The sequence below is a fragment of the Talpa occidentalis genome, unplaced genomic scaffold (assembly GCF_014898055.3).
Source record: "Talpa occidentalis isolate TD23 unplaced genomic scaffold, MPIMG_talOcc4v2.1 talOcc4.7, whole genome shotgun sequence".
NCBI lineage: Eukaryota > Metazoa > Chordata > Mammalia > Eulipotyphla > Talpidae > Talpa > Talpa occidentalis.
The window spans coordinates 100,939,476-100,966,714 of record NW_023605083.1 but is presented as its reverse complement, the minus strand read 5'-3'; the positions used below and the strand labels follow the sequence as shown (position 1 = coordinate 100,966,714).

At 50.8% G+C, this 27,239-nt stretch overlaps 1 protein-coding gene across 1 annotated transcript; it reads left to right on the top strand.

The window, feature by feature from the left end:
• Positions 1-3,035: 3,035 nt before the first annotated feature.
• NATD1 (N-acetyltransferase domain containing 1) lies at positions 3,036-18,646 on the top strand. Its single transcript, XM_037492705.2, has 3 exons — positions 3,036-3,141; positions 9,799-9,917; positions 12,016-18,646. Exons 1-3 carry the CDS (start codon positions 3,036-3,038, stop codon positions 12,130-12,132), a joined length of 342 nt encoding a protein of 113 aa, XP_037348602.1. The 3' UTR covers positions 12,133-18,646.
• The last annotated feature ends 8,593 nt before the right edge of the window (positions 18,647-27,239 follow it).

Genomic DNA, 27,239 nt, shown 5'->3' with positions numbered 1-27,239 from the left:
CTTTCCTGGCACAGAGTAAAAACTAAACAACTCGCTGTGGCCTTCGAGGCTCCTCCATCTGGCCTGCATGTTCCTCAACCTCACCCCCTCTCCCCAGGCTCACTGTGCCCAGTCACACTGCTCTCAGTGTGGTCTTTAAACCTCAAGTCTTTCATTAAAAAAAACCCAATGCATTGAGATCTGTTCTGGCCACCCGGTTTGAAACCTCTCTAAAAACATATCCACACCCTTCCCAGTTTAATCTCTCTCTGGGCACTTGACTTCATATAGTTATTTCTTTCTTTGCATATTGTCTCTTCCTATGTTAGAACGTAAGTTCCTGAAGGGCAAGGAGCTGGTCTGGTTTTTATTTTTCACAGCTGTGTTTCCCTGGAAGAAAGCTTGGCACACAGTAGGTGTTCAATAAATATTTCTAAATGAATTAATGATTGATTGAAGAAGTGATGTCATATGTATGTACGTGTGTATATATATGCACGAGTTAACAAGACCTGTTCTCCATGTGGCTCCTGAGACCCCAGATTTGGAGACTTTCAGCACTCAGGGCCCACCTACCTAAGACTGTTGAACCCAGCTCTGCTTTCTAACTCTAAGGATTATATATTCATTAAGCAACCCCTCCCCAAAGTCTACTCCATGACCAAAGATATAGTAAATCCGTTCAACTTGGCAAACATTAATTGCTCATTTTATTCTTTTATTGATCCACTGCCTTCCTTGTTCCACAAAGAATTTCTGCAAAGTTTAAAGACCTCAACAAACCAATAGATATTTAAAACTAAAGGAGAAAGAAGGGAGTCAAAAACAGGCAGGATCTTGGTCTCCTAAGCTGGACCTAGAGTACACTGTGTCCTCCCAAGGGCTTACTCAGAGCAGAATCTACCCTGGACCCAAGTTAACAGGGGAGAATCAATGAGGGCTTCCTGGAGGAGGTGATATTTGAGCAACAACACATACAAAGGCCCAGCAGTGGGAAACATAATTATGTGGGCATGTTATTTCTAAAAAAATTGTTCTGACCTACCGATCCCACTCAAGTGCTTTTTAGAGAAATATGTTCCTGAGACATACACAAGATCACATCTTTCTTGCTCAGATTGTAGCCAGACCTGACTCAGTAGAGGTCAAGGCCCCTCTGACCTCAGGATCCCTTTCTGTCCCCTTGTATATAATGACTCACTCCTCAGCTTTGTTTTGTTTCCAAACTCCCTGACACAACACACACTTGTCTGAAAAAAAAAAAATACACTAGGATATTCTCAATAAATATATCTAACAAAAAACTAATAATCAAACCATAAAAATGACTCCAAAAAAAAAAAATGAGAACTTAAACAGGAACTTCACAAAAGTAGATATCCAAGTGGCAAAGAGGCATATGAAAAGGCCAACATCATTAGTCACCAAGCAAATGTAAATTAAAATGAGCTAAGAGATCACTTCACACTCACTGGAATGGCTAAATTTGAAAAGACTGAAAAAACTGACACTACCAAATGAAACTTTCAAAATTGTTGGTTGGAGTATGAAATGATTCAGAGCATATTGAGAAAAGGTCTGGCAATTTCTCATAATACTCAAGATACCTACTATAAGATCCAGCAATCCATTCTTGGTAGCTCCCCAAGAGCTATAATCAGACACCAAAAGATACATAACTTATTCGTAATAATCAAAAGCCAAAACCACCCAAATGCCCATCAACAGGTAAGTGGATAAACTGTGGCATATGCACAGATGGAATACTACTAGCTAATGAAAGAGATACGTCCAACAACCCGGAGGAGTCTCACAGATATTATGCAGAACAAAAGAACGAAACACTTAAAATCACTTTCTATATGATTCTGTTAGTGCGAAGTTCTAAAAAATAAATTAGTCAATGTTGCCGGAAGTCCATGACAGGGGTTATCTCCAGGGGTGGGACTCTAATTAGAAGGGGGCCTTAGGAATCACCAGTGTTCTGTATCTTGATTTTGGTGACGGTCATGCTTACACCTTAATTAACAAACAAGTGAAATGAATCTATAGACAGGTGATTCAACATTCAGCTATGGATGGGTGGGAACACAGCTTCAGGTATGAGCAAGATGGGGGAGAGGGAGGGCTGATAAAGATCCTTTTCAAAAAAGAGGCATGGGCCCTGAGAGTCCTGTGTGTCCTTAAGTAAGTCCCTGCCTCTCTTGAGACTCAGTTTCCCCATCTGTGGAGGTGGCTCCAAGGATCCCCAAGTCCTCTTCCTGCACTTCTACCTCTTTAGCGAAGAGGTGGCATTTCACACCTGTCCCAAATAAGGCTTTTGGGATAATCTCTCCTTAGCAGCCCCAGCTGCACTAGACAGGTCCCAGCAAACCTTCCCCTCAGTGTATGATCTCACGAAGGTCTCCGGCATACCAAGATTTGCAAGATTTTTCACTGAGCACTTCCTGTAGCTTACCAGGGTTCTTTTTGTTGTTGTTGGTTTTGGGTTTTTTGTTTTTTGTTTTTTGTTTTTTGTTTTTTTTGCTCTGCAAAGATTAGGGACACAGCAAGTGCAATGGTGGTTGCAAGGAGATTAATTAGCATCACCTTCCATGGTCATTACTTCTTTTTGAGAAGGGGTCGGTGCGGGTGCCCCACAGTTGCTCGGCACAAACACTAGAGGGAACAGTGGCCGGGGCCCAACTGCCCCGTGCGTTGTTTTGTTTTGTTTGGCGCTGCGAGCGGAGCGCAGCCGGGGAGGCGCGCGGCCCCTTTAAGAGCCGAATGGAATGTATCAAAACAAAAAGGCCGCGCGCCCAGTGGCTGCGCGGGGCACGTGACCTCACAGCTGATTTCCTGGCCCCCCCCCCTCCTTTTTTTTGTTGCTGCCGCCGCCGCGGCAGCCGCTGAGTGTCAGTTTCTGCGCCGCCGCCTGCGGTCTCCGGGGTGCGGGCTCCCGGCCGCCCCCCGCCCCGCCGCCTGCGCCGCCGCCGCCGCGGGCCCACCCCCTCCGCGCGCCCGGCCCCGCCGCGCGGGCGCCGGCCTCGGGGCCCCGGGGCCGCTGCCCGGCGCAGATGGCGCACTCGGCGGCCGCCGTGCCCCTGGGCGCGCTGGAGCAGGGCTGCCCCATCCGCGTGGAGCACGACCGGCGGCGCCGCCAGTTCACCGTCCGGCTCAACGGTAACGCGGTGCCCGGCCCGCCCCCGTCTTTTGTCTGCGCGCAAGCGGGGCCCGCCGCGGCCGCCCCCTAGCTGGGCGCGCGCCCCTGGCCCGCCACCCGGGGGGCGTCGCGAGCGCGCGCCGCGGAGTGGCCGCCCGCGGCTTCCGTGCGCCCGGCGCGCGGGTGCTGGGCGAGGGCTGCGCTCGCCGACGAGCTGGGGGCGCGTCCGACTTGCGGGCTGGGCCCGGACGGGCTGCCCGGAAGAGGCGCGCCCAGGCCGGCGGGCGGGCGGGCGGCGGGCTGGGGGCCCGCGGGGAGGCGGAGCAGGGGCTGCTCTGGTCCGCTGCCGCCAGCCCCCGTCTCGGCCCCAGGGGACTCGCACCTGCTCGGGCCCAGCCCTTATCTGGTGTGCGGCACCCGCCGAGGGCTGCTGTTCGGGACCCTAGAGAGTGGGTCAGCCTTGACTTTCCCGGGGTTAAATGGCTTCTTGTTGCCCTTGGGAATCTTAGATTTCTGCACCGTGGCGGTTGGAAGAATCCTCTGGGCAGACCTAACCTAGGGCTGGCAGGGAGAGTTCTGTCCCTTTGGGAGAGTGGAGGGGGTTGGTGTCACCATCGGACCCCAGTGGCTCGCAGAGTTTGGTCAAGTTGCCTCATCTCTGGTGGCCTCAGAGTTTCCCCACCTCTACAATGGGAATGACGCCCGCACGTACCCCTTAGCTGTTTGTAAGGACGAGATGCTTCAACAAGAGTAAATAAAGGCTTAGAACACTGCCTGTAGTGAGCCCTGATAAACGTGCACTGGCCTTTTTTTAAACCTAAAAGCAAAGTCAAGGCTTCAGTTTCTGTTAAGAAAGTTTCCACCATTCTTAGTGGTTCAGTAACTGTTGACTATAGTTATTGAAATAGAATGAAATAGAAAATAGAATTTTAAAAATCGAGGACTATGCTCTCTTGTATCTTACCCGTTCTGCATGAATAAGTTTTTTCTTCCCACCTGGGTACCTGTGGAAGTGTCCCGTGCGAAAGGGCCCTGGGAGGCCACTGTGCCCATCTCTGAGAAAGGAAGGTGGGAAAAGGGAGAGGCCCACCTTACGTCAGGCAGTGAGTTGGGGCCAAGTTGGGATAGGATCCTGCCTGGTCTGACTCCCAAAGGTGGGCTTGTCCAACCTGCACTTGGCCACAGCCTGGAGGGCCCAGGACCTGGGGCATTGGTATTTCTAAGACTCTTATTTGGACTGTGCTGGGCATTGAGCCAGGCCCCACCACATCTTTGATAGAGCATCCCTGTGATGTGGGCATCGCCACCCCATATGACAGATGAGTATACTAAGGCTTGGACCACAAGGAAGGAGTGACTTACTCATTATGACCAAGTGTCAAACCTAGAACTCAAACATGCACCAGCTAACCCTCCACCAAGTTTCCTCTGTGTGGAAGCAAGTCCTGCCACTAATGTGCTCACAGACTAGGTCCAGTTGGCGATGACACTCAGACCATGGCCATACTCAGAGGCAGTGGCCTTGTGGCTTTTCAAATCCACTCTTCTAAAGTTCCAGAGAGGATGCTGCTTCCTTTTAGTGCTCAGGAGGCCCTTTAACCTGACAGAGAGAGAAAAAAAAAGGGAATGTCTGGGGTTTCCCTTCTGTTGCTCCCAAATGAGTATAGCCAAAGTACACCCTCTAGAGCTGACAGTGGTCAGTCATATTGCTATCATGCCCCCTTCCAGAACATACTGCCCAGATGACTGAAGTGAATGGGGATCCCCCAACCAAGTCCAAGGAGCAGCGGGTGGCCTCTAACTTCTCTCCACAGTAAGGGGGAGCTGTGCAGCCCAGGAGGCTGGTCTAGGTATGTTATGGTGGGCAAGAGGAATCCTCTGTGTCTGAGCTCAGCCCTGCCTCAATTCAGGACAGACATAGCCTGTCATGGCATTTCCTGAACTGCAAGGCCAACCCCAGAGACTGGCTCACTGTGCCCATTAAGGTGGCATTTAAATGAATACTGAACATGGGCTGAGAGGCCAAGTGGCCCCATAGATCCCATGCGGGAGTGTCCAGGACCAACCTATGACAGAGCTGGAATTGCAGCTGGGCTCATGAGCTGCTGGCAAACTCTGGTTCTAGGTAAGGAGAGAGGTTGTAGCAGCTGCTTTTGTTAAGTCCTTGTGTTCTAGGCAGGTCCAGTACACGTGAGGCTCTTTATCCTTATGGCATAAGGATGGGAGGGGGTAGGGTGAAACCATACTCCCCATTTTACCATTAAGGAAACTAAGGCACAGAGGAGTGACTGGCTCACCTTAGAGGTAGAAGAACTGGGATTCACCCCCCACAAGTCCTTAGTGAGCAACTACTATGTGCCAAGCATATTCTAGGCACTGGGGATCATGGAACTGATGCTCTGGAGCAGTATTGTGAAGTGTCCTAGAAAACAAGAGCCTGGTGAGAAATAAAGCAGAGCAGGGGACAGTGTCTGGAAAGAAGTGCTGCTTAGAATCAGACGTCACAGAGGGCCACCCAGAGAAGGTGGTGTTTAAGTGAATACTGAAAGGAGGCAAGAGAGCAGCTACCTTCCATGTGGAAGAAGCAGCGAGAGCCAAGGCCCTGTGATACGAATATCTCTGGAGCAGCAGGAAATAGGAGAAGGAAGGGAGGAGGATCACAGCATGAGGCCAACATGTGACTGGGGGGCAGGTGTTGCAGGATCCTGGGAGCCATTGTTAGGACTTCACTTGAATCTGAGTGAGGTAGGTACCTGGGAGGACCCTGAGCAGAGAATGGGTAGAATGTCCCAGACGCTCTTGGTGACTCATAGCACTGCCCTTGCCTTCTGCTGACCCTCAAAGGAGGTCCCTAGGGAAGAGACACTTGGACTTACCTTGAATATGAAGGAAGAGCCAACTCGGGTGAGAGAGGTACCCCGGTAAAAAGCCAGGGAGTTGAGTGAGTATCTGTGAAGAATGGTGAGGCCAGTGTGACCAGGCCAGGACCCTGACAGGACAGATGGAATTTGACTCACCTTCCATGCATGGCTGCAGAGATGTGGGCAGTGACCAGATTCTAGGCACATATGGAAGGTTAGGCCCCTGAATCTGCTGAAGGATCAGGTCAGCGTGTGAGGGAAAGATAAGATAGTGAGGACCCAATGGCTTGAGCTACAGGGGGTGGCCAATTTCTGGGGCTCTCCAGGCAGGTTTAGGGAGGGGAGAGGAGTTAGCACTAGGTGACGTCTGTGGGCCCCATGGGTGCTAGGTCATAGGCCAACATTCCAATATTGTCCACCTGCGGAGTCTCATTCCTCCTCAGGCCCTTATGGTGTGGCCTGACCAGTGAGGGGGGAGGGGTCCACTAATGTGCTCTTTCCCTCACACATAGACCACATCCCCCCTAGAAGATCCTCTCAAGTAAACTCCTCCTGTCTCCCACCCAGTCTACACACAGCCAAGCTGAGCACTTGTTTCTTGGAGTCTCCATCTCCCCACTGCTAATATGGCTCTGTCACAGGATTGTGTTGAGTATGGTGTGTGGAGAGCTCTGGCACAGTGACCCCACACGGCATGAATGGCAGCTGTTCTGTTCACCACCTCCTGCAGGTATCAGGCTGGCTCTGGAAAGGTCCGGTGCGAGGTACATCAGTAGCCCACAAGTCAGTCTTAAGCCCCTAGAATGTGTGTGACAAAGAAAATATAATAGTTGTTTTTTGGGACAGTTATTTCTTGGGTGCCTGCCTTGATTGGACACAGGAATATAGTAGTGACCGAGCCTGAGTACTCTAGGAGCTGATGAGGGGCAGAGTCCCCCAGGCCTTTCTAGGGTCTGCCTCATCCTTGGCCCACATGGCCGCTCCAGGAACATTGAATGAGGAAGCAGTTGACGATAGGAACACTAGCCAGCTCTGGGGGACTCAGGGCTCCCCCACCTCCCTGCTCTATAGGAATGGTGACAGAGCAAACACAAGTCTTTTTAGTGGCCTCAACGCCCTGTGTTATCTGGCTTCAGGAGCCCCTGATTGGCGTCCTACTGCTCTCTCCAACAGCCTCCTTGCAGTTCCTTGAAAATTCTGTCTCCGGGCCTTTGCACATGCTATACTGACTACCTAGACTCATCCCCTACATCTCTTTTTGGATCCTTACCTCCTTCAGCTCTTTCCTCCAGAGAGGTCCTCCCTCTGCACTCTCCTTTAAATGGCAGCCTGTGAACACTCTTCTCTCCACCCACATTGTTCTCCAAGTCATTGCCTTCCAATGCTACATTGTATATAATGATATTACAGTCATGCATCCATCAGTGACAGACTGCATCTACAGCGGTGGTCCCTACCTATAGTCTAGGTGGTGATCTATACTAGGTTTGTGTGATTGCACTATGATGTTCCTATCATCTCTCTCCCTCCTTGAGGGAGCATTTTATCCATTTTGTTCACTACTGCAGACCCAGCACCCAAAACTCTGCTGCATTGTTGGGCCCTCAGTGAGTGGGGGGAATTAAATGGCCAGGGCAGGCAGGCAGCGCCTTCAGTAACTGGTATCCAGGTCAGTCCCAAAATAGTCTCTGCTCTCCTGCTGCGGGTGAGCTGAATTAACCCAGCAGGTGCAGAAGCTGGGGAGCAGAGTCTCATGTGCTGCAGTTGGGGCAGGCAGCAGTGGAGGCCATAGCTGGGTGTGACGAAGGCAGTGAGTACAGTGGGCAGAGACTAGGATCAGGAGGAGGAGGTGCTAGAGGGCTTAGAGATAGTGCTGGGGGGCACCCTCAGCTGGGCCTGAAAAGAAATGGGCATGCCCAGCAGAGGGAAAAGGTAAGTAAGTGCCCAGGCAAAGGCTCAGGCAGGAGACAGGGCATGCTCAGGTGACGTAGGAAGCAAGACCTGAATTCTGGGTCTACCCCAGACTCCCTGTGTGACTTGGACCTCTGGATCTTAGTTTCCTTGTGTGGAAATGGGGAGATGAGTTGTAGCCCCCATCCTGGAGCTTCAGGGAGAATCAGAAAACCTCATGAGATTGGACTCTGTCACAGTGTGAGGTTTGCCATGAGACCCTGGCCTGTCAGTCTTCCCCTTGTGACCTGCACCGCAGGCCAGGAGCCCAGCAACATACAGAAGTAAATTATTAATGGTGCTTTAAAGTTAAAACACATGATACGTAATTTTCTTTTAGCTTTAAAGCTAAAACATGTGACATAAAAATTGCTTTTAATAATTAGGAAAAAACACTTAGCATTGACATGTCTTCTTTCAGTCTTTGCCCTCTGTCAGCTCTTCCCCTACTTTTACCTCAGCTGCCTCCTACTCCTTGATCACCCCTCAGTTTTCCTTCTTGGAGGAGTCTCTCCCCTTACTACCCCTGGCCAAATGACCCTATCTCTCCCCCCAACCCAGCTTATATATTTCCTTATTTATTTCACGTACAACTCCCTGAAATGATAAGCTTTGGGGTAGTCCTCAACCCCAAGTGGCTCCTCTCACTATGACTGAACCATCAGCAAATCCTGTTACACCTTCAGAACACCTTTGAGTCTGATGCCTTCTCATACCCCCACTGCGTCCACCCTGCACTGAGCCCCCGTTCTCACTCCCGCAGCAGCCCTGCTGGTTTCCTGCTGCTGACCCAGTCTGTGCTCATAGGAGGGGGTCCCATGAAATTATGAATCACATCTGTCCCTGTTCTGGCAACGACCCACCTGTGTCCCCCAGCTTGCAACTTAAAGGCTCTGCAGGACCTGCCCTGTCACCTCGCTACCATCATTTCTCTCACCCTCCTCCTTGCCCACTCCTGCCTCTGAACCTTTGCACTGGCTATTCCTCTGCTTGAGGCAGTTCCTCCAGATATCACTTGGCGAGCTCCCTCTCCTCCTTCCTGTCTCCATCTCTGCCCAGCACGCCCCGCTCCTCTCCCACCCGCTGCTGTGCATGTATACGTGCCTCTGTATCTTTTGTTTATTCTGCCTCCTCTCTAGTCAGTTCCACAAGGGCAGGTCTTTTTGGCTTGCTCGTTGCTCTGTTCCCAGCACAGAAACAGTGGCTAGGTCTCAGTAAACCTTTGTTGAATGGAACGGATGGACATGCGGTTGGACAGATGGATGAATGAAATGACTGTTTAGATGGACAGACAGATGAACAGACGGAGGGAGGGAGAACTAAACTGGTTGCAGGAACTTCAGGTAAATGTTTTTTCCGATGGGGAGTTTGGAGTGAACTGGGTGGCAGGTCTGAGGACATGACAACAATGACCAGTTTGGCCCTGCTTCCTGTGCCAAGTGTCAACGATGGACACTGGGCCACACCCTGGGAACTACTGTGTGGTGGCTCTGCTGGGTCCAGCAGCTGGGCTGCCCTTCATGCCTCTTCAGGCTTTGGTATAGTTGGGGACTTGCTGAGCCCTGCTCTGCACCCAGCACTCCCAGAAACGTACTCAGGTGGGGATGGACTGATAGTAACTGTGTGTTCTAGTGCTGCTCCAAGCCTCTTACAGAAATCACTTTATTTAATCCTCCAAGCACCCTTATAAGGTATGGTTGATCATAGTCCCACTTTTTGGATGAGGAAACAGGCACAGAGCTTTTATTCAGTTTCCACTTCCAGCAGCCCAGCTCCAAATGCCTGCCCTCATGTGGCCGGCCCTCTGCCTGGGTCAGGCTGCTAGAGTCTCCATGGCCTCACCTGTCCACCTCCCTCCCCACACAGGCTGTCACGACCGGGCTGTCCTGTTGTACGAGTACGTGGGCAAGCGGATTGTGGACCTGCAGCACACCGAGGTCCCCGACGCCTACCGCGGGCGCGGCATCGCCAAGCATCTCGCCAAGGTAGGGTGGGGAGGGGTGTGCCCTCCCACTCAGGAGACGTGGACCCTGAGGGCCCACCCTGGCCTTTTCTTGGCTAAAGTGCAGATGGGTGCCTGCCTGGAAAACACCTTGCTACTAGGCCCAAGTGGTTGCCCAGCAGCAAGGCTTCCTCCTTGGCTCCTCTCAGGCTGGTGCCGCATCCTGGCCCTGGGTTCTGCAGAGCTAAACCTCTAGGGCTCTCTGCACCTGCTGTGTGTCAGGACTTCTGGTAGCCAGGGCCTTGTGCCCACCTCACACATAGATATACTCAGTAAATCCTCACTGAATGAACGGATAAAATAATTGGTCTGTGCCCCAACCCCCATCCCCAGAGCATTTTAAATCCCTGGCTGCTTGGAGAGCAGGTTTGGGTTTAATGAGGGGAGTGACAGCCTACAGCAGAGAATGATCTGAGCAGAGAATTCCCCTGAGGCTGCCCTCTGTCTGTTATTCCTGCCCACCCCCACCCTGGCCTGTGTACTTTCTCTGCCCTCCCCTCTGGTTCCCTTGGTGCTTCCCTGGACCAGGGCAGGGGTTTGTGCCTGCCTGTGGGGAAGACCCTGTCTTGAAATAGCAGCTGCCCTCTTCTCCTGAGTGGGACCAGCCTGAGGGCTGGTCTGAGGCTGCCTGTGTTACTGGTGAGGAAATCCCGATAGTTACTGACTTGGGTAAACTGGGAGGTGGGCTGCTCCTTCCTCAACAGTGGTGTCTCCTGAGCCCCTGCTTCCCTAACCCCTACCTCCCCAGGGCATGAGGGTGCTCACTGTCTGGCCTTCGAACCAGTACCTTCTTGGCTTTTCAGTTTCTTTATCTGCAAAATGGGAGAATAGACTAGAACTTATCACAAGAAGTTCTCAGGTCATGAACCTTGGGCTTGATGGGGCCTCGGGTTGTTGAGGGACCCCGGAGATTCTTGACTTATGCCTAGGAGAAAATTTGTGTGGGAGTCAGAGTAGGTGAGTGAGAAATGACTCTCTCGTTGGGTACGCACACACTCCAGAAAAAGTGTAGGCAGATTCAAGAATCAGCCTTGATCTTAAGGTTACTGATAAAAATACTTGCTTAGCTTGAGGGGGCAGGAGCTCATAGTTGGGGTCTGGAACAGATTTTGACCAGTTTTGTTTAACAAGACCAACTGGGACCTAACATCCCATTGGTAAAGTAAGATAGAAGTTTTACAATCAAGGCGCCAGCATGAGATAAAGGATCTAAACTAGTAGGGTTTAGGTCATCTTGTTCTGGAATGTGCATAGGGTTTTTTTTTTTCCCCAGAGTTACTACATGGGGGTGGGGGGTTGCTGCAACCTCTGTGCTGAATTCCTGTTCAGTTGTGGACAATGAGGTAACAAAGCCAGGCTCAGGCATGCTGGAACATCAGAGGGGCTACCATGTCATGCATCAGATTGGCTGACCCCACGGAAAGTGTCCTCCACCAGGTGTCAGCAAACAGTAAACTCCAACTGCAAACAGCAACTCCAACAGGAAGTTCCCCAAACGACCCCCAGCTCTCTGGCTGCAGAGCTCCTTAGAGACAGTGAGAGTGCAGAAAGCCCTGGGGGGATTGCGGCAGCCCCAGAGTGAGCCTACAGGAGAAGGTTCCAGGAGAAGCCATCAAATGAGGTGTGGCATGAAAGATGGGTGGTTGAGAAAGAGAAGTTAAAGGTGGGCATCCTGTGGGCACTGTGAATGTGATTGGAAGGTAAGATAGGGTGGGAGTGTGGGAGAGGTAGGCCACGTGATAAGAGCAGGCTTCTCCCTACTTAGTCCTTTCCTAGTGCTCTCCCAGAACATCATGGCTTGCTCTTCTCAGCCACCTTTATGTGGTTTTGTGCAAGGAGGGACTCTGTAGCCAATCCTAACTAGCTCTCTTCCGTGTTCTATGGCCTAAGGCAATTTACCAAAGCTTTCTGCCTCCATTTCCCCAACTGAAATATGGGAGCGGTGAGAGCACCTCCCTCCATTGCAGACTGGGTAGAACATGAGGCAGCCAGCTCCTGTTGTCAGATGAAACAGCCCCAGAGGCATGGGGGAACCCCAGAGTGCTGGCACTAACTCCTCTTCTCTCTGCCCCTGCTGTCAGGCTGCGCTGGACTTTGTGGTAGAAGAAGACTTGAAGGCCCATCTCACGTGCTGGTATATCCAGAAGTACGTCAAGGAGAACCCCCTGCCACAGTACCTGGAGCGCCTTCAGCCGTAGCCCTGGCCTGCAGGGCGGTAGCCCTAGTCCAGACCTTTCCTCACGGCCGTGGCCCGGCCCTCTGCGTGCTCTCAGGAAACCTGGTCCCCACCGGGTATGGACTCAGAGTTATTTTTGTAAGAACGCTCATCTGTGGCCCCTGGAGGCAGCTGGCCAAGTATGGCCGGTGTCCAGCTACAGTGGTGAAGGCAACGCCAGGCGGCTACAGTCACAGCAGCTCCTGCTCTACTGAGAATGGCCCTGAGAGGGCCTTCAGCCAGGAGCAGAATGTGGTCTGGGTCCCACCTACTGTTCCCTGCTCTGTGAGTGGCAGGAGGGCTAATTTGGGGCCTGCTGGCCCCACCTCCTAGGTCTGCGTCTTTTCTGTGGATGAGGAGGTGTTCCTGAGCCGAGAGGAGCAATAAGAAACCTTGTGTGCCAACTTCCCAGGGGCATAGCGCCCAGTTGTGGCTGCCACCAGCACTGCCCCTTCTCTTCCTCCGACTCAAGGGCCCTGGCATGGGGGACCGGCTTTGAGAAGGGCAGCCCTCCTGACTTGCGAAACTGGGGTGGGACCCCTGCACACTGCATGAGCTCAGCTGCACACACAAGCACACACCACATGCACGCACAGGACACCAAGTGCAGGGCTGTGCACTGTCAAGAGGCTGATGGGGGAGCGCTGGGTGTTCTCTCCTTGTATCTGTTCCCTTAGCTCCTTGCCCCCTTGTCTTTCAGCTCTACAGGAAAACAAGGTCCCCATCCTTCATGGCTGTGCTTCCTCCCATTTGCCACCTTTGGCCCCCACTCACCCCCATCTGTCACAAGCCAGCTCCAGATCCCCCACTTCATAGTGACCTCCTGGCTGCCCTATGGGTGGGTTTTCTCAGCACCCTTTGGAGCTGGGATGGGAGGGATGCAAATGATCCTTAAAAACTCACCACCTGAGAGGGGGAAATATTTCTGCCAGGGGATTTCCTTTGCTGCCACAGAGCATTTTTCTCTTTGGTGGTGAGCTTGTGCTAGGCGCACCAGTTGCCTGCCTGCCTTCCCAGGGACACTCCCACCACAGCCTTCCTGGTAATGACCTGGGAGGGGTACTGACCACCCTTTGTTCTCTGGGGCTGACCTTTCTGGAGGCCCTTAGGGCTTCCTTTTGGGGGCTGGTTAGAGCTCAGGGTCCTGACCTGTACCCCTACCCTCTCCCCTCCATAGGGTCAAGTTCATTCTCCTCTTCCATGGGGCTGAATTGTTAGTTAACATCAAATTCCTGGGTGACGTGTCCCCTCCAGGCCTCTGACTGGGCTCAGGGACGTATGGGTGCTAGGGGCGCTGGTTGCCATGGTGACTCCTCCATTAACTGCTGTGCCCTGGCAGGCATTGGCCTGTGGATGCCTTTTCTACTCACCTCTTTGTTCCTGTCTCCATATTGAGGCCCTCCACCCCCCAGCCAACTGCTGCTCAGGGGCCCACCCCATACATTTCACAGATGCTGTCCCACTCTGTAGCAGGAACAAGATGCACACATGCAGGAGGCCTGGCAGTCTGCCCACTAGGGGTCCTTGAGCCCCCGTGTCACTGTCATTAGCATCCCTCACTCCCTTGTCCCAGCCCCACTCTTGCCTCCGGGAGTTCCTGAGACATCCAAAGGCACCCTTCCCCTCCTACCTTGCTCAGTTCTGATTGTGGAGGGCTAAAGAGGCCCCCTAGGCCTCCATTGTGCTGGGAATTATGGGCCAGGGAGAAATTGCTTGCAGGAAGTGGGTTCAATTGCTGGGTCCCCTCTGAGGCTGGAGGTGTACCATTCCTGGCACAGTTTTAAGAGTGGGTTGTAGGCCTGAGAGTGGACAGAAGGGCCAGCTCAGGGTCTGGGCCAGTCTTCCCCTCTACTGTCCAGGGCATCTGGGCTAGAACCCCCCATCTTCCTCCCTCTAGGACCACCCTGCCTCCCACATACAGGCTTCTCCACGGCCCAGCATAGACTCTGTCTTGAAAACTCAGTAGCTCAGTGAGCTGGTGCTATTCCCCTGAGGCCTACAGGGCAAATAACCAGGCTGAAGGAGGGCACTATCCTGCAGTGGCAACACACAGGACCCTAGGAGAGGCCTTCCAGGGCAAACAGGGCATTGAGGAGCAGAGAGCCAGGTTGCACCTGAAGGGAACGGGCCATCCCCACTGTCCCAGCCTAAACCTAAGATCCCATGAGCTGTATTCTACCAACTGGTGACCCCACACTCAGCCCAGCATACACATAAAACAGTACTTGAACCAAAAGATGTGCGGGATCTTGGGGGCCCCGTGTCACCCTAGGTCCAGGAACAACTAGTCCCAGTTCCTGCAGGTACGACCTGGACCGCCTCACCTCAGGTGGCCTTAAAATGCCACTGCACCCACTACAGGGGACTGGGCTGCTGTGTCTGGCCTGGCCCTCAGGCACAAGCAGAGCCTCATGGCAATAGTAGCCTCCTCTCCCAGACCAGGGCCCTGGGTTGGCTATAGATGCCCACCCTGGAGCTCCCAAATCACCTTGGGCCAGCCAACATGACTGACCTTCCGCCTGGTGCTAACCAGTCTGGTGTCGCAGCCTCACAGCCCTCCTTAGTCCTGGAATCCCCACCAGGCCTCCCCTCCCCGAGGATCACCCTAAAGGCCCATGCCCTCTTGCCACACCCACCCTGTGAGTTTCTCTCCTTGCTCAGTCACAATAGGTGGTCACTCGTGCCTTTCCTACTCAGGACCTGTTACAGATGGGGTCTGGGCCAGAACTGGTCTCTAGACCTGCTCCCTTTGTTACTTTTCAAACTCCAAAATACCGCATGACGTACATTTCAATAAAAGGTGTGACCTCAAGCACTAGCTGGACTGCCAGGGGAAGGGGCCAGTAGGCTGGTGCTGTCCCTGCACCGTCCCACCCCATAGCAATCTGATTGTTGGTGCCATTTTTTTAACTGATAAGGAAACTGAGGCACAGTGAGGTTCAGAGTCCACAGGTGTGAGGAACAAGGGAGGAGGCAAGTGTGGCAGGCACCCTCCTTTGTCCCTGGTATGCAGCCTGTTATTTACCATTAGCACAATCCAGTTTCAGGTAGAGAAAGTGAGACTCTGAGAGGGACCCGGGCTGGGCCGAGGTCTCAGAGTAAGACCGCTGTAGCCTCAGGATCTAGGGATTTTTCTGTTTGTGTCCATCCACATCTCCCCACACCATGGCTCCAGTAGGCTGCAGCCACGCTCCTTACACAGCTTCCCTCACCTTTGACGCGGCTGGATAGGCTACCAGGAAGCGGCTGTGATAGCATGTCATGTTGCGGAGGCAGCTGCCCTCAGACAAGCTCTCCCCTGTGAAAAGCCACTTCTTGGGATTTAGGGTCCAGGAGGAGGGAGGAAGGTGGGCCAATCTCTCCTGCTGTCCACGCAGGCCCAGGTGGTACCTGGCAGACAGGAGTGAGGGTGGCTTGCTCCTCAGCTGCACAGGGACTGGGAACTCCCGGGGATTTCTTTCTGCTGGAACCCTCTCCAGTGATTACAATACCCTGAACAAAGAGGAGGAGGTCATTGCTGTCACCAGGCCATTGATGGTCTAGTCCAGCCTGTCATCACAGCAGTCCCACGAGACCCCAGTTCTTAGGATTGTTTTACTGATCAAGACATAGGTTCAGTCAGGGAGTCACTGGACTACAGCCCATGTGGCTAGAAGACAAGGGCCGGGGCCCAGGCCCCACTCCTGCCCCTACCCTTGCCCTTTATGAGATGATGCCATGCTGTGTGCCATGAGGCCTTCTATCCTCTTGAGGGGACAGGTGGCCTCAGGGACCAAATCACAGATAACGCTTCACAACTCCCCTGCTCATTCGGAAGCCTGAAGTGGCTTCTGTCACTACGAGGTGTCTGGCAGACACAGATACACCAGCTGGATCATGATGGAAATGTTAACAGAGCACCTGACCCTATGCTCACGTCGTTCCTTCCTCAGTTCAGGATTCCACGCAGATGTCCCCTTTGCTATTCTCAGGGTCCTCCTCCTTCCAAATCAACACCCTAACTTTCATATCAGAAGTCCGGTGAGACTGTGAATTCATTTTGTAACTGCAACCTGCAAGGTCAAATTTAGGGTTACATTTTCAGTTGTACCAGTGGTCTCCTGGCTACAGAATATTAAAGAGATTCTGGCTGTCAAAGATGCTCTCTGGTTTTGTGCTTGCACCCCGGGCTCTGTCTATAGTTTTCTTTCTGCTGACTGCAGGGCTATTAGAGCAGCCAGCCCACATCTGTGTAACTATTTCTGCATCGCTGTGACCATGGGCAAAAGTTGATCAGTCCCCCAAGCTTTACCTTCAAGAGGCAACTCACCTCTGGCACTTAAAATAAGTGAGAGTTTAAGTTGTAGTTTTGCCACTGAGGGCCATGAACTCCCAGGCCCTCAGGTTCCCCCTAGCAAGGAGGTCGTTTCTGTGTCCCAGACCAGCTATGTCAAATAATCAGATTTCCAGGCTTGACCATTCCTGGGAGGCTACTTCTGCCAAGACTAGTCAGTGTAGAGTCAGGAAAATTTAAATTGTCCAGCATCTTCAAGTAGAGGGGATGTAATACAAGGGACTGATCACAAAACTGCTGGAAGGACAGAAAGAACAAAAGATTGGATGACCCAAATGTTAGTAACGTAGAAAGCTGCTATTAAACTAAGCTGGAGGAGCAGCAGAAAGTCGCCTAAGCCCTGGGGTGCTATTAGGACCTTGCTGCCTGAACCAAACCCAGGTGCGCATGCCCACTGGCTGGTGCTGCTGCCACCACTAAAAACACCCCCAAATTCACAAACTCCTTTACTGCCTCCTGGTCTCCTATCAATATCGGCATTGGCAGAAATTAATGGACAACTCACTAGTAAGGCCCTGGAAAATGGGCTGTGTGCTTGCAGGCATCTAGCTCCCTTGTGGCCTCAAGGTAGGGGCCAGGGATTAGGGGTGGGACCTGAATGCCAGCAGACAAATAGTTGGGATAAACTAATAAGGAACATTCTTGCCTTCTAGTTAGGGCCATTTGACGTGATACCAGTCCCTCTATACCAAATCCATTTTTGCCAAAGGCTGAGACATCAGAATGGCAGGTCCCCACTCCAAGGCAGTTAGAAATGGCAACTCATATTGGGGGTACTTTGTTATCGCCGATGCTGGTGTGTCATGGGCTGATTCCTTGCCTTGGGAGAAGCTTGTAGAAGGGTCAATGGGACACTTGCAGCCATGAATGGGAGTCCAGTGGCAGGTGTGACTGGGCAAGATTCAACAATCTTCTGGGTCAGGGAGCGGGCAGAGTTTTGTCAGAGGTCAGAGAATGACCCTCAAGAGTCTTATTTCTGACAGTTGTTCCAAGTTAGGAGGAGATACAGTGACAAAGTCCCGCGTTAGATGAGGAAAGGTGCTGGGACAGGACAAAACACCCCACACACACCTCCAGTCTTTCTGAAAAAGGAGTCAGGAGAAGGAATTTATTGGTGTTTTATCTACTCTCTCAGACAGAAAGATCAACAGACTAGGTCAGAAAACCAGGTCATCTGTTTAAATTTCCCAACAAGCTTATGAGAGAAGAATCCTCCTCCTTTCACACCTGTGAAAAGTGGTTTAGAAAGTCAGTGCTGGGTCTCCTTGGTGGCACAAGGGGTTAAGCACTGCACTATGAAGCAATCCGCAGCCTCTGCAGCAGGAGTTTGATCCCCCGCCAGCCAGGGAGCTACCCACAGGGCACAGCAGACCTCTCCTGTCTCGCTCGCTGCTCCCCTCAGCAGTGTATTTCAGTCGATCTGCCTGTTGTGCTCCCCACTCTGTCTCTGGTGAATCCTCTCACCCCCCACATCTCTGGCCTGTGCCCCAGCTCTTGTATGCATAAATAAATAAATCTTTTAAAAAAAAAGAAAGAAAGGCAGTGCCATTCTCATGTGGAGCACTCATTGTGTATGTGTTCAGTGAGGACACAAGAGTGATAAGGCAGGTGAGGCCATATCTTGATGTGATCCACAGTCCAGGGGTGGGGGAGAGCACACACACAGTAAGAAAGCTCTGTGCTCAGGCCACTGTCACACCCAAGCAACGTGCCAAACCTGGCACAAAGCCCCTGAAGCCTCTCTTAAAGCAGGGAATCTAGGCTGGAGCCCAAAGATGGGTGGGTTTTGTGAGAGGAGCAGCCTCAGGTCCTGAACAACCAGTCTTCATGGTCTCTGAACTCATATTATACTCCAGCCCCATACACTTTCCATACACTTCATACCTATGGAGCCACTTGCACGTCAGGGCCTTTGCACATGCTGTTCCCTTAACCAAAATACTCTCCTTCCTTCCCAACTCCAGACAGCCTTGGGGCTCCCTCCCTCACCACCTTTAGGTCTGTGCCCAATTTCTTAGAGAGGCCTTCTATCCCAGATCCCACCCTACTGTAAATTGCTTTTCCCATTCCTGAGTCCCTTACTTTGCTTTATGGTTTCCAATCTTTGCTTCCTTGTTATATTACATGTTTATCTTGCTTGTTATTTGTTGTCTGCATCTCTCTGCTAAAGTACAAGCTCCATGAAGAGTTTATTTTCTGGCTTGTTTGTTACAATATCCCTAGCATATCAGTCAGTACCTGGAATATCGATAATGTTCAGAATGTTTGTCAGATGGAAGGATGGAAGGATGGATGGATGGATGGATGGATGGATGGACATATGGGTGGATGAATGAATAGTGGTTGGATGGATGGATGGATAGATGGAAGGAACAGTGATGGTAAAAAGGGCTCCAGATAGACTAAACAATACAAGTAAATTCCTACCAGTGAGATAGCTAAAGGCTTCTTTTGAAGTTGCATTTGACTGGGAGAGCAAGAGTCAAGAAATGTACCTGGAGATGGTTGGGGTCAGACAATAGAAAACCTTGAGACGTGGTAGAAGTTGCCAGCAACTCAGTCCATTTCTACTTGTGGACACATAGCTGCACTTCCCAGCATCCTTTGTAGTGGTTGTGACCCTGGGTGTGAGTTCACACTGGTGAAATGTGTGTGTAAATGATGTGGGCTCCCTCCAGTTTCTCTCTTCTCCATTCCACTGCAGAATTCAGCCAATGGCAATGCTTTAGGGGTGCAAATCTTTCTATGGCCATAAAGAACATGGGTCCCTAAATCACTACCTGAAGAAAAGGCACCTACTAATAACATTTTGAACTATAAATGAGGAGAAAGTGGTTGGAAAGAGCTAGGTATTGAGTTGGTGTTCTCAGTTTATAGTGAGGTGTGATAAGAAAGAGACATATGCAAGCAACATAGAGTTTGCAAACAGAAGAAAGGTGTAGGGCCTCCCCTGGTGGCGCGGTGGTTGAGCGCTGGGTTGCAAAGCTGCCCGCAGGCTCTGCAGCGCCAGTTCGATCCCCGGCTGCTGGTGAGGGTCCCACAAAAAAAAAAAAAAACAGAAGAAAGTTGTAGTAAGATTTGAGACCTCAGTGTATGAAAGACCAAGTGCTCTGGCCCCCAAGTATCAAGAAATAAAACTGGAACAGCTTCTAGGTGACAAAGGCCCATAACTCTTTCTCAGTTTTACAGACAAAGGTCTCAGCCTGGTGGTGAAGATCAAAAGCTTGTTGCCTGGAATCAAAGCGAATTGTCTGAAATGCTTTGAAAATTAATGTCAGTAAATTTGTAACAGGAACCCCATGGTGCGAGCCACAGGCCATGACCAGCTTTACCATGGCCCTGGTACAAGTCCCGGAGCACGGCAGCCTCTCTGAGGTACTGCCTCGGCAGCTGCACACAGCAACTGACCGCAGGCCAGAGCCCCAAGGACTCTGGCAGCATAAACCTGGGCTGCACTGCAGCAGATGCCATGCTGCTCTGTAGGTGGCGGGGCATGGTGGCTGTTGGCACTGAGACACACTGCCTCAGTCCATCACCCAAGTTCGCTTCCTGCAGGAAGTTGCCAGGCTTCTCCTACTGGGGCTCTGGCAACTGTCACCCTGCTCCAGTGCAGACTAGCCCTGGGGCTTCAGAAGTGGAAGCAACCCCCAAGCACCACAGCTCCTGGTTCAAGGCTACTGGGAGAAGCAGTGGGAACCCCGGGGCAACTCCTGAGCTACAGCTCTCCAAAGCCACAGGGACAGAGGTCCTCAGAGCACCAGGCCAATGTGCTAGGCTGCCCTGCAGCTTCTAGGACCTGTGTCCCAGTGCTGCTGCAAGGTCCCCTGCACTGTTACACCCAGCTCTGGTGCAGTGTGCCTCCAGTCCCCTAAGGCCAGGTCCAAATGTGGCTCCTTAGAGCCCACCAGCCTACAAGTTTGCCCTGACCTCAGTGCAGGTCGGGTCTAAGGAGGCACCAGAGTTTTCCCTTCCGAATCTGGAGCCAGGATCATGAATGAACCAATCAGGTTCTAACTCAATGGAATAATCACTTTCAAGCTCTCGAGCTGCCATTCAAGACTTTGAGTTCATTATGCCAATCAAAATTGGAGCAAGTTGTTTGGTGCTTGACTGGCACCGAACAAGAAGATTGAAAAGCAGTCCAATAAGTCTTGTAAGGCAGGCCCTGAAGAGGATATAAGGCAGAGCAGGAGTCAGCTTTACTGATTCAGCAGCACACCTCCAAAGAAGATTCAGCAGATGACCTCCAAAGAGCAGGATTGAGCAGACAGCCTCTCAAGCATTTCAGCAGATGGCCTCTGAAGAAGCATTCAGCAGACTACCTCGCAGACTATGCAGACCTTCACAGATTTCACAGAACTTCACTGACTGTGAGACCTTTGCAGACTTCCAGACTTGTATAGATTCTAGACCTCAAAAACCTTTGTAGAGAGCCAACCACTACACTTTCCTCCGACCCTGCCTCCAACACTGTCTGCAAAGAGTACTGTTGGCTTAAGCCCAGTGACTCATAAGAAGAGCTGTTTGCTATTGGCTTATGTCAAGCTCACAAAGAGCTGTAACACTGATGTCTCTGACACTGCTCCTGGTGACCAGAGCTAAGCAGCACTATTGACCAATACAGATCAGTACTGCTAACCAGTGACCAGCACTCTGTGTCCAACCACCTTTGAGAGTGCTGTACTACTGATCATCCAGCACCACCTCCTTGTGCTGTTGAGTCTACCACTGTTCAGTCTGGCATCTGGTGTTGTTCAGCAGGCCTTCAGACAGTTAGTGCAGGTGTGCAGTGTCACCTCAGTGGCCCAACTGTGAGCACCTCTAGTTGCCACTGTGAGTCGGATCCTAGCCCAATGCTTACCTTGGGCCACCAAGTCCAGGCCCTCAGAACAGTGCCATCTTGCATGAGTAGTCTTTGTTTTAAACTACTGAACACTGTGGAAACCATCTGGGGTGAGACAACAGGCCACTTGTGGCCTTAGAAATGCTTCACTTTTCCCCAATCTCCAGTTTGTTAATAAACTCCACCATTACACAGTGAGCCTAAGTCTTGCAATTGTCAGCATACAGCAACAGAGAGGTGGGAATGAGGAAGCAAAGAAATAAAGCTAAAGAAATAAAAGCTATGTGAAAATGAACCTCGGGAGCGGTCACATGGGCCTTACCGAAGGATAACACCCTAAATTTTGGAGGCAATCACATGCTGAAGAAGCCATGAGCCTTTGGCCAGCCTACCATTGAGGAGGTAGGCTCCCCAAACCAGGCCTGTGGACAGGAAAGGGGCCCTCAGATGTGGCCACAGAGGAAACTGGGTGAAGAAGCCATGCCAGGGCAGGGACCTCTAGACCCTTCCCCTCATTTTTGGCCCTGTGCCCTCCCTGTTCTCTCCTGCCTGCTAAGAGCCACCGCTTGCCCCCCCACCCCCCAATTTATCCTGTCACCATTCCTCTGTTTCATTCAGGCTCACAAGGAAGCAGTACAGATTTTTACTTCCAGCTCATAGGCTGTTGCTGGTAGAGAACATGGTGCATCTCCAAAAGATCTCACAAGGAAATAGGGTTGGACTTGGGGGCTTGAGTGAAGAAAGGGGAACCACCACCTCTGTGTGATTATCAGAGGACAGACTATTACAGAGATTAGGTAATTCACTAAAAATCCATTTCCCGTCCTTCCTAAACACACAGCTGCACTTCCTAGCTTCCATTGTAGTTAATTACTGGCAGCAAAAGTGGATGGAAGCTTTGAGAGGTGGTCACCCCTTCCTGAGGCATTCATATGTTGTTGAGAGTTATGGGAAGCCATTGACAGGCTTTTAAGCAGGAAAACAGTATGCACATTTTTGTAGTTTTAAACAAATGATTATGGTTGGAGTGTGCAGAAAGGGTTAAAGGGTGAAGGCTGGGGCAGAAAGGAAGGTTAGGAGGTCATCCCAGATCCTAGGTGAGAGAAAATGGTGTCCTGGACAGTAAGGAAAGTGAAATGAGTAGGTTTAAGTCGTTTAAGTAACTTGTCCCAGAGTCCCACAGCTGACAAGTGGCAGGGTCAAGATTTGTACTCGGGTCCTTTAGGTGGTAGAAGAGCCTATGTGTTGAGATATATGTGTGTACTGTACACATGGCCCCTCAGGCTCCATCTCTACCACTGCCAGCCTGGGCCATGGTCCCCTCAATCATCACCTGACCTGGCCTCCCAACGGTTTTCTTGCCCTGTGAGCTACTCTCTACACACAGAAAGATTTTTCTAAAATTACATTCAGATCTTGTCTCTCTCCTACTCCAAACACCCCAATATCTTTCCCTTGTGCTAAGGATAAAAATCCAAGGGACCTGATGCAGCCCCTGATCAACCTGTGTCCCTCTAGTTCATCAGACTTCAAATGCATGGCCTTTGTTTTTCTTCTTCAAGTCTTTCAAACTTTAAGCTTCCTGCCTCAGGGCCTTTGAACATGCTGTTTCCTCTATCTGAAATCTTCCTTCTCCAGAAATTACCATAGTTCATTCTTCCTTGTCATTTAGGTCTGTTTTAGCTAGATACATGTTCACCTGCTAGAAAAACCCAACTTGCAGTAACATTTCATTTATCTTATGTATCATGAAGTCTGCCTGTTGCCAGGACTTAAACCCAGACCTCTTGTCTCAGAAGCCTGGATATTTCCCAGATGTCTGGGGCCTTCCTGGACCTTCTCTGTAAGGATTCCAGGAAGTTGTGAGCTGCAGCCAAACACATCAGCAAGTTCTAGGCATACAAACAAGGAGCCTGTGTTTTGAAGCTGGGACAGAGAGAAGAAAAACACCCCCTACACACACACACACACACACACACACACACACACACACACTGGGATTTATGGACTACTCCTTACTTAAAGTGTAAGGGAGTACCTCCTCAAAGGTAGGCTGGCCAATACGATGTTCCTGGTGGTGAAGAGTTTAAGGTTCAATGGCAGCTCCTCACCCAGTGGGGGTTGCCCTCTTTCTGAGAATCTTCTGGCCTTTGTGTGAGTGAACCAGCATGTCTTGTAACTCCTCTCACACACACAGGGCCTGGCACTGAGAATTAGAGGATCAATGATATTTAAGAAGAATTCAATAACCTTTTTGTTTTCATTGTATTTACTTTTTGCAGCTCTCTACATGTGACCAGATATAGTCATACAGAGTTTCCTTTTTAAATAAATATATTTCATGTTCAGAGAGTGGACCTATTTAAAGAGCAATATTGATAGTGGACTAAGGATCTGGCACAAATGGCAGGTTTAGGGGCAGCCATCCCAAGGCCACTGTAAGCTTCTTGTTTCCTGGGGGCCAGAGACTGGATCATGTACTCCCTGTCCAGGGCTCACCCTAAAACCAAGAGGTGCAGCCCCATAACCAGGGATGCCTGAGCCAGATGATCATGTGGCTAACTCTTCCCAAGGCATGTGTTTTTTGTGGACAGGTCACCCAGAAGAAACCCTGTTGGGCAAGCGTTCTGCTGAGGACACAGTTGTTTCCATGAATTAAGGGTGCTGAAACAGGTTCCCAAGTCTTCCCCTGCTAGAATTCTTCAAACATCGAAGAGACCAGCGACAGAACAAATAGCCCAAGACTGGGAAATAGGACACTATGCATTTCCCAGAGGGGCCAATGGAGGATGGTGCCCTGTGGACCAGGGGGCCAGCAGCTCACTCATGGGCATGCTCCCTCTGCAATGCCTACAGTCCTATACAAACTTTACTCTTACAGGTTATTGCACAAACAAGGCCGGCAGAGAGCAGGTGCTCGTAAGTGTTCACTGGAGGGAAAGCTATTGAATGATTAAATGATGGAGAAAACTACACTGTTTTTTCTTAATTAGAAAAAAGTTTTTAGGTACCAGATCAGATTCCTCCTAAACTCATTTTGATCTCTACATCCTTGGTTCTAGTTTTCCTGAATATGCACATCTACACACATACACACATGCATGTATGCATGCACGCACACAAGCAAATCGCCTTCTCATCTAGCCCCAGAATTGGGTGGAAAATCAATTTTGGATTGTACTTAGAACACTCCAGAACCAATGAGGAAGAGCATTTGCAAGATGTGGGGAGGGAAATATGGTTAATTAATTAGTATGGCCTCATCTCTAAACAGGAGTGTTACAATCAGTCCTCCCAAGCTTTTCCTGGGCTAGGGTTTCCCTCACCTGGCTCCATCTGCCCCTCTTGACTGCATTCCCCAGTCCCAGACTCCTCAGAAGACCCTCACTCTAGACATTTCTCTTTAGACCCCTCCCATCAACACTGGATGGTCAGGCCCTGGGTGGCCTCCACCTGCCCACTCCTGGCCCCCAATTCAGGCTACCGTGTATCCAAACTACAACATCAGGATGACCTTGCTCCTTGTCCTCCCCAGCATCTAAGGCAAACTTCCAGGGCATTTGGCCAGAGAGCTTTGAAGTGGGTGAGGAAGTCAGTCATCCCCAGATAGCAGCTGCAGAGGTGCAGAATTTATCTCCACACTGAGTCAAGCCTCTCTGAAGTTTTAGTTTATATTCCCCATCAGGAGACCTGCCTTGCAGACTCGATTGGTCCATTTTCAAAACCTATCTCTTTTCACTTTTAAAATTGTGGCTACTGGAAAATGCAAGTACATATGTGGGTCACATGATGTCTTCATCACCAGCGCTCAGCTAGCCTGGGGACTCTGAGGTGGTCAGCCTTCACTTCTGGGTCACCGCAGTGGACAGCTGGCAAGCTGTTTACAGACATGAGTGAGACTGGCTTGTGATTCTCTGTGACCTGCCATTTCCGTGGACAGGGCTGGAGAGAGGGACGAGTGAGAGGCCTGGAGCTCTACCTGACAGCAAGCAGGTGAGACCTGGTGGTTTCCTTGGCCAAGGCAGACGTTTCTAGGATTTCACTCTCATGGTCACTTTTTTTTAATTGAGGCAAAATTCACATAACAGAAAAATAACCATTTTAAAGAATTCACCTCAGTGGCAATCATTTGACCATTACCTCTTCCTAGTTCCAAACATTTTCCTCATCTCCAAAAGAACCCCAGTGCCTATTAGCTGTCACTGTCCCCCTCTCTCCTCAAGACCATTGGCAACTACTAATTTATTTTCTGTCTATGGATTTGCCAACTGTGGACATATAAATGGAATCATATATTATTTGTCCTTGTGTGACCAACTACTTTACTCAGCATAATGTTCTCAGGCTTCACGCCCACTGCGGTTTGTGTCAGAACCTACTTCCTTTTTAAGGACAAATGATATTCTGTTGTGCGGATGGATCATTGCAGGCACGCACGGATGGACATCTGGGCTGCTCCATCTTTTGGTGGGCATGAATGATGCCACTACGAATGCTGGTATAGGAGTGTTTGATTGAACACTATGGCCACATTTATGCCTTCTGCAAAGACCCCCATCATGAGGCACTTTTAATTCCATACTCTTCGATAGGTATACCTATTGATGGGGTTGCCTTGTCCTCCAAGCATCCAGCAGGGCAGAATTTAATATAGTGTCAGGCCTCACTCCCATGTCCTCCTGCCCAATCGAGAAATGGAACCAGCCCTAGCAGGGCCCATTCCTCTCTTTCCTGCTCCCTCAGTTGCCAGTACACCCTCTTCCCTTTGACTCCTTCACCTCTGATTGTCCACCAGCCTGCTACACCTCAACTCAGGGAACCCTGAATCAGTGTCCTGGTCCTAAGTCAATCTTCTCTCTGATCTTCAACTTCTTTTAGGCTGGTGATGATTATCACCGCAAGGCATGGGTGATGTAGTTTCACTTCATTTCATCGTCTCCTTCCAAACTGGGAAAGTGTCCCCACAAAATTCTTTTGTTGAAGTGCTGGGCTCCACTACCTCAAAATATGACTGTGTTTGGACATGGAACCTTTCAGAAGGTCCTAATCCACTCTGACATGTGTCCTCATAAGAATGGGATGGAGATATCAGGGATACACATACACAGGGGTACAACTATGTGGGGACACAGCAAGAAGGGGGGCACCTGCAAGCCAAGGAGAGAAATCTCAGGAGAAACCAGACCTGCTGACACCTGGTCTTGGACTTCCAGAACTATGAGAGAACACATTTCTGTTCTCTCTGCCCCTGAGTCTGTGGTGTTTTGTTATGGCAGCCCCAGCAAATGAATACAGAGCAAATATGTTTTCATGTCCTGTAAGTATTCTAAATCTCTCCATTTCTCTGGCCACCCTCCCCCTAGCAATTTGTCTGGTCGACAGCAGCAGCCCCCAGGGCTTGCCCTCCTGTGAGAGTTGCTCACTGTGCCCACAGTTTTGTCACTACTGCCACCACCACACACACACAGCACCACATAGCTCACCCCAAATATATCCAGCCTTCTCCTGGGACTTCCTGTTTCTCCAGCCTGTCCCCACTCAGACTTTGCACTGACTGTCACCTCCGCAAGCAACATCCCACCCTCATCCTCCCATACTAGCTCTGGTCATTCAGATATCAACTGAACTGTCATCTCCTGCTGTGGACAAATGGTGCCCCCACCCAGTTCAGAAACCCTAACTCCCAATGTGACACTATTTGGAGATTGGGCATTTAGGAAGTAACGGGGCAAAAGAGGCCATAAGGTCAGGGCTACGTAGAAAAGAAAGACATCTTCATTTCTTCTCTCTCTCTCCCTTTCTCCTTCCATCCTCCTCCCCCTCTCCCTGCATCCCCTCCCCCACTCAAGTGTCCCTGGAGGAAAGGCAGGAAGATGCCTTCTATGATTCAGTATTAGTACTCTCACCAGGAGCC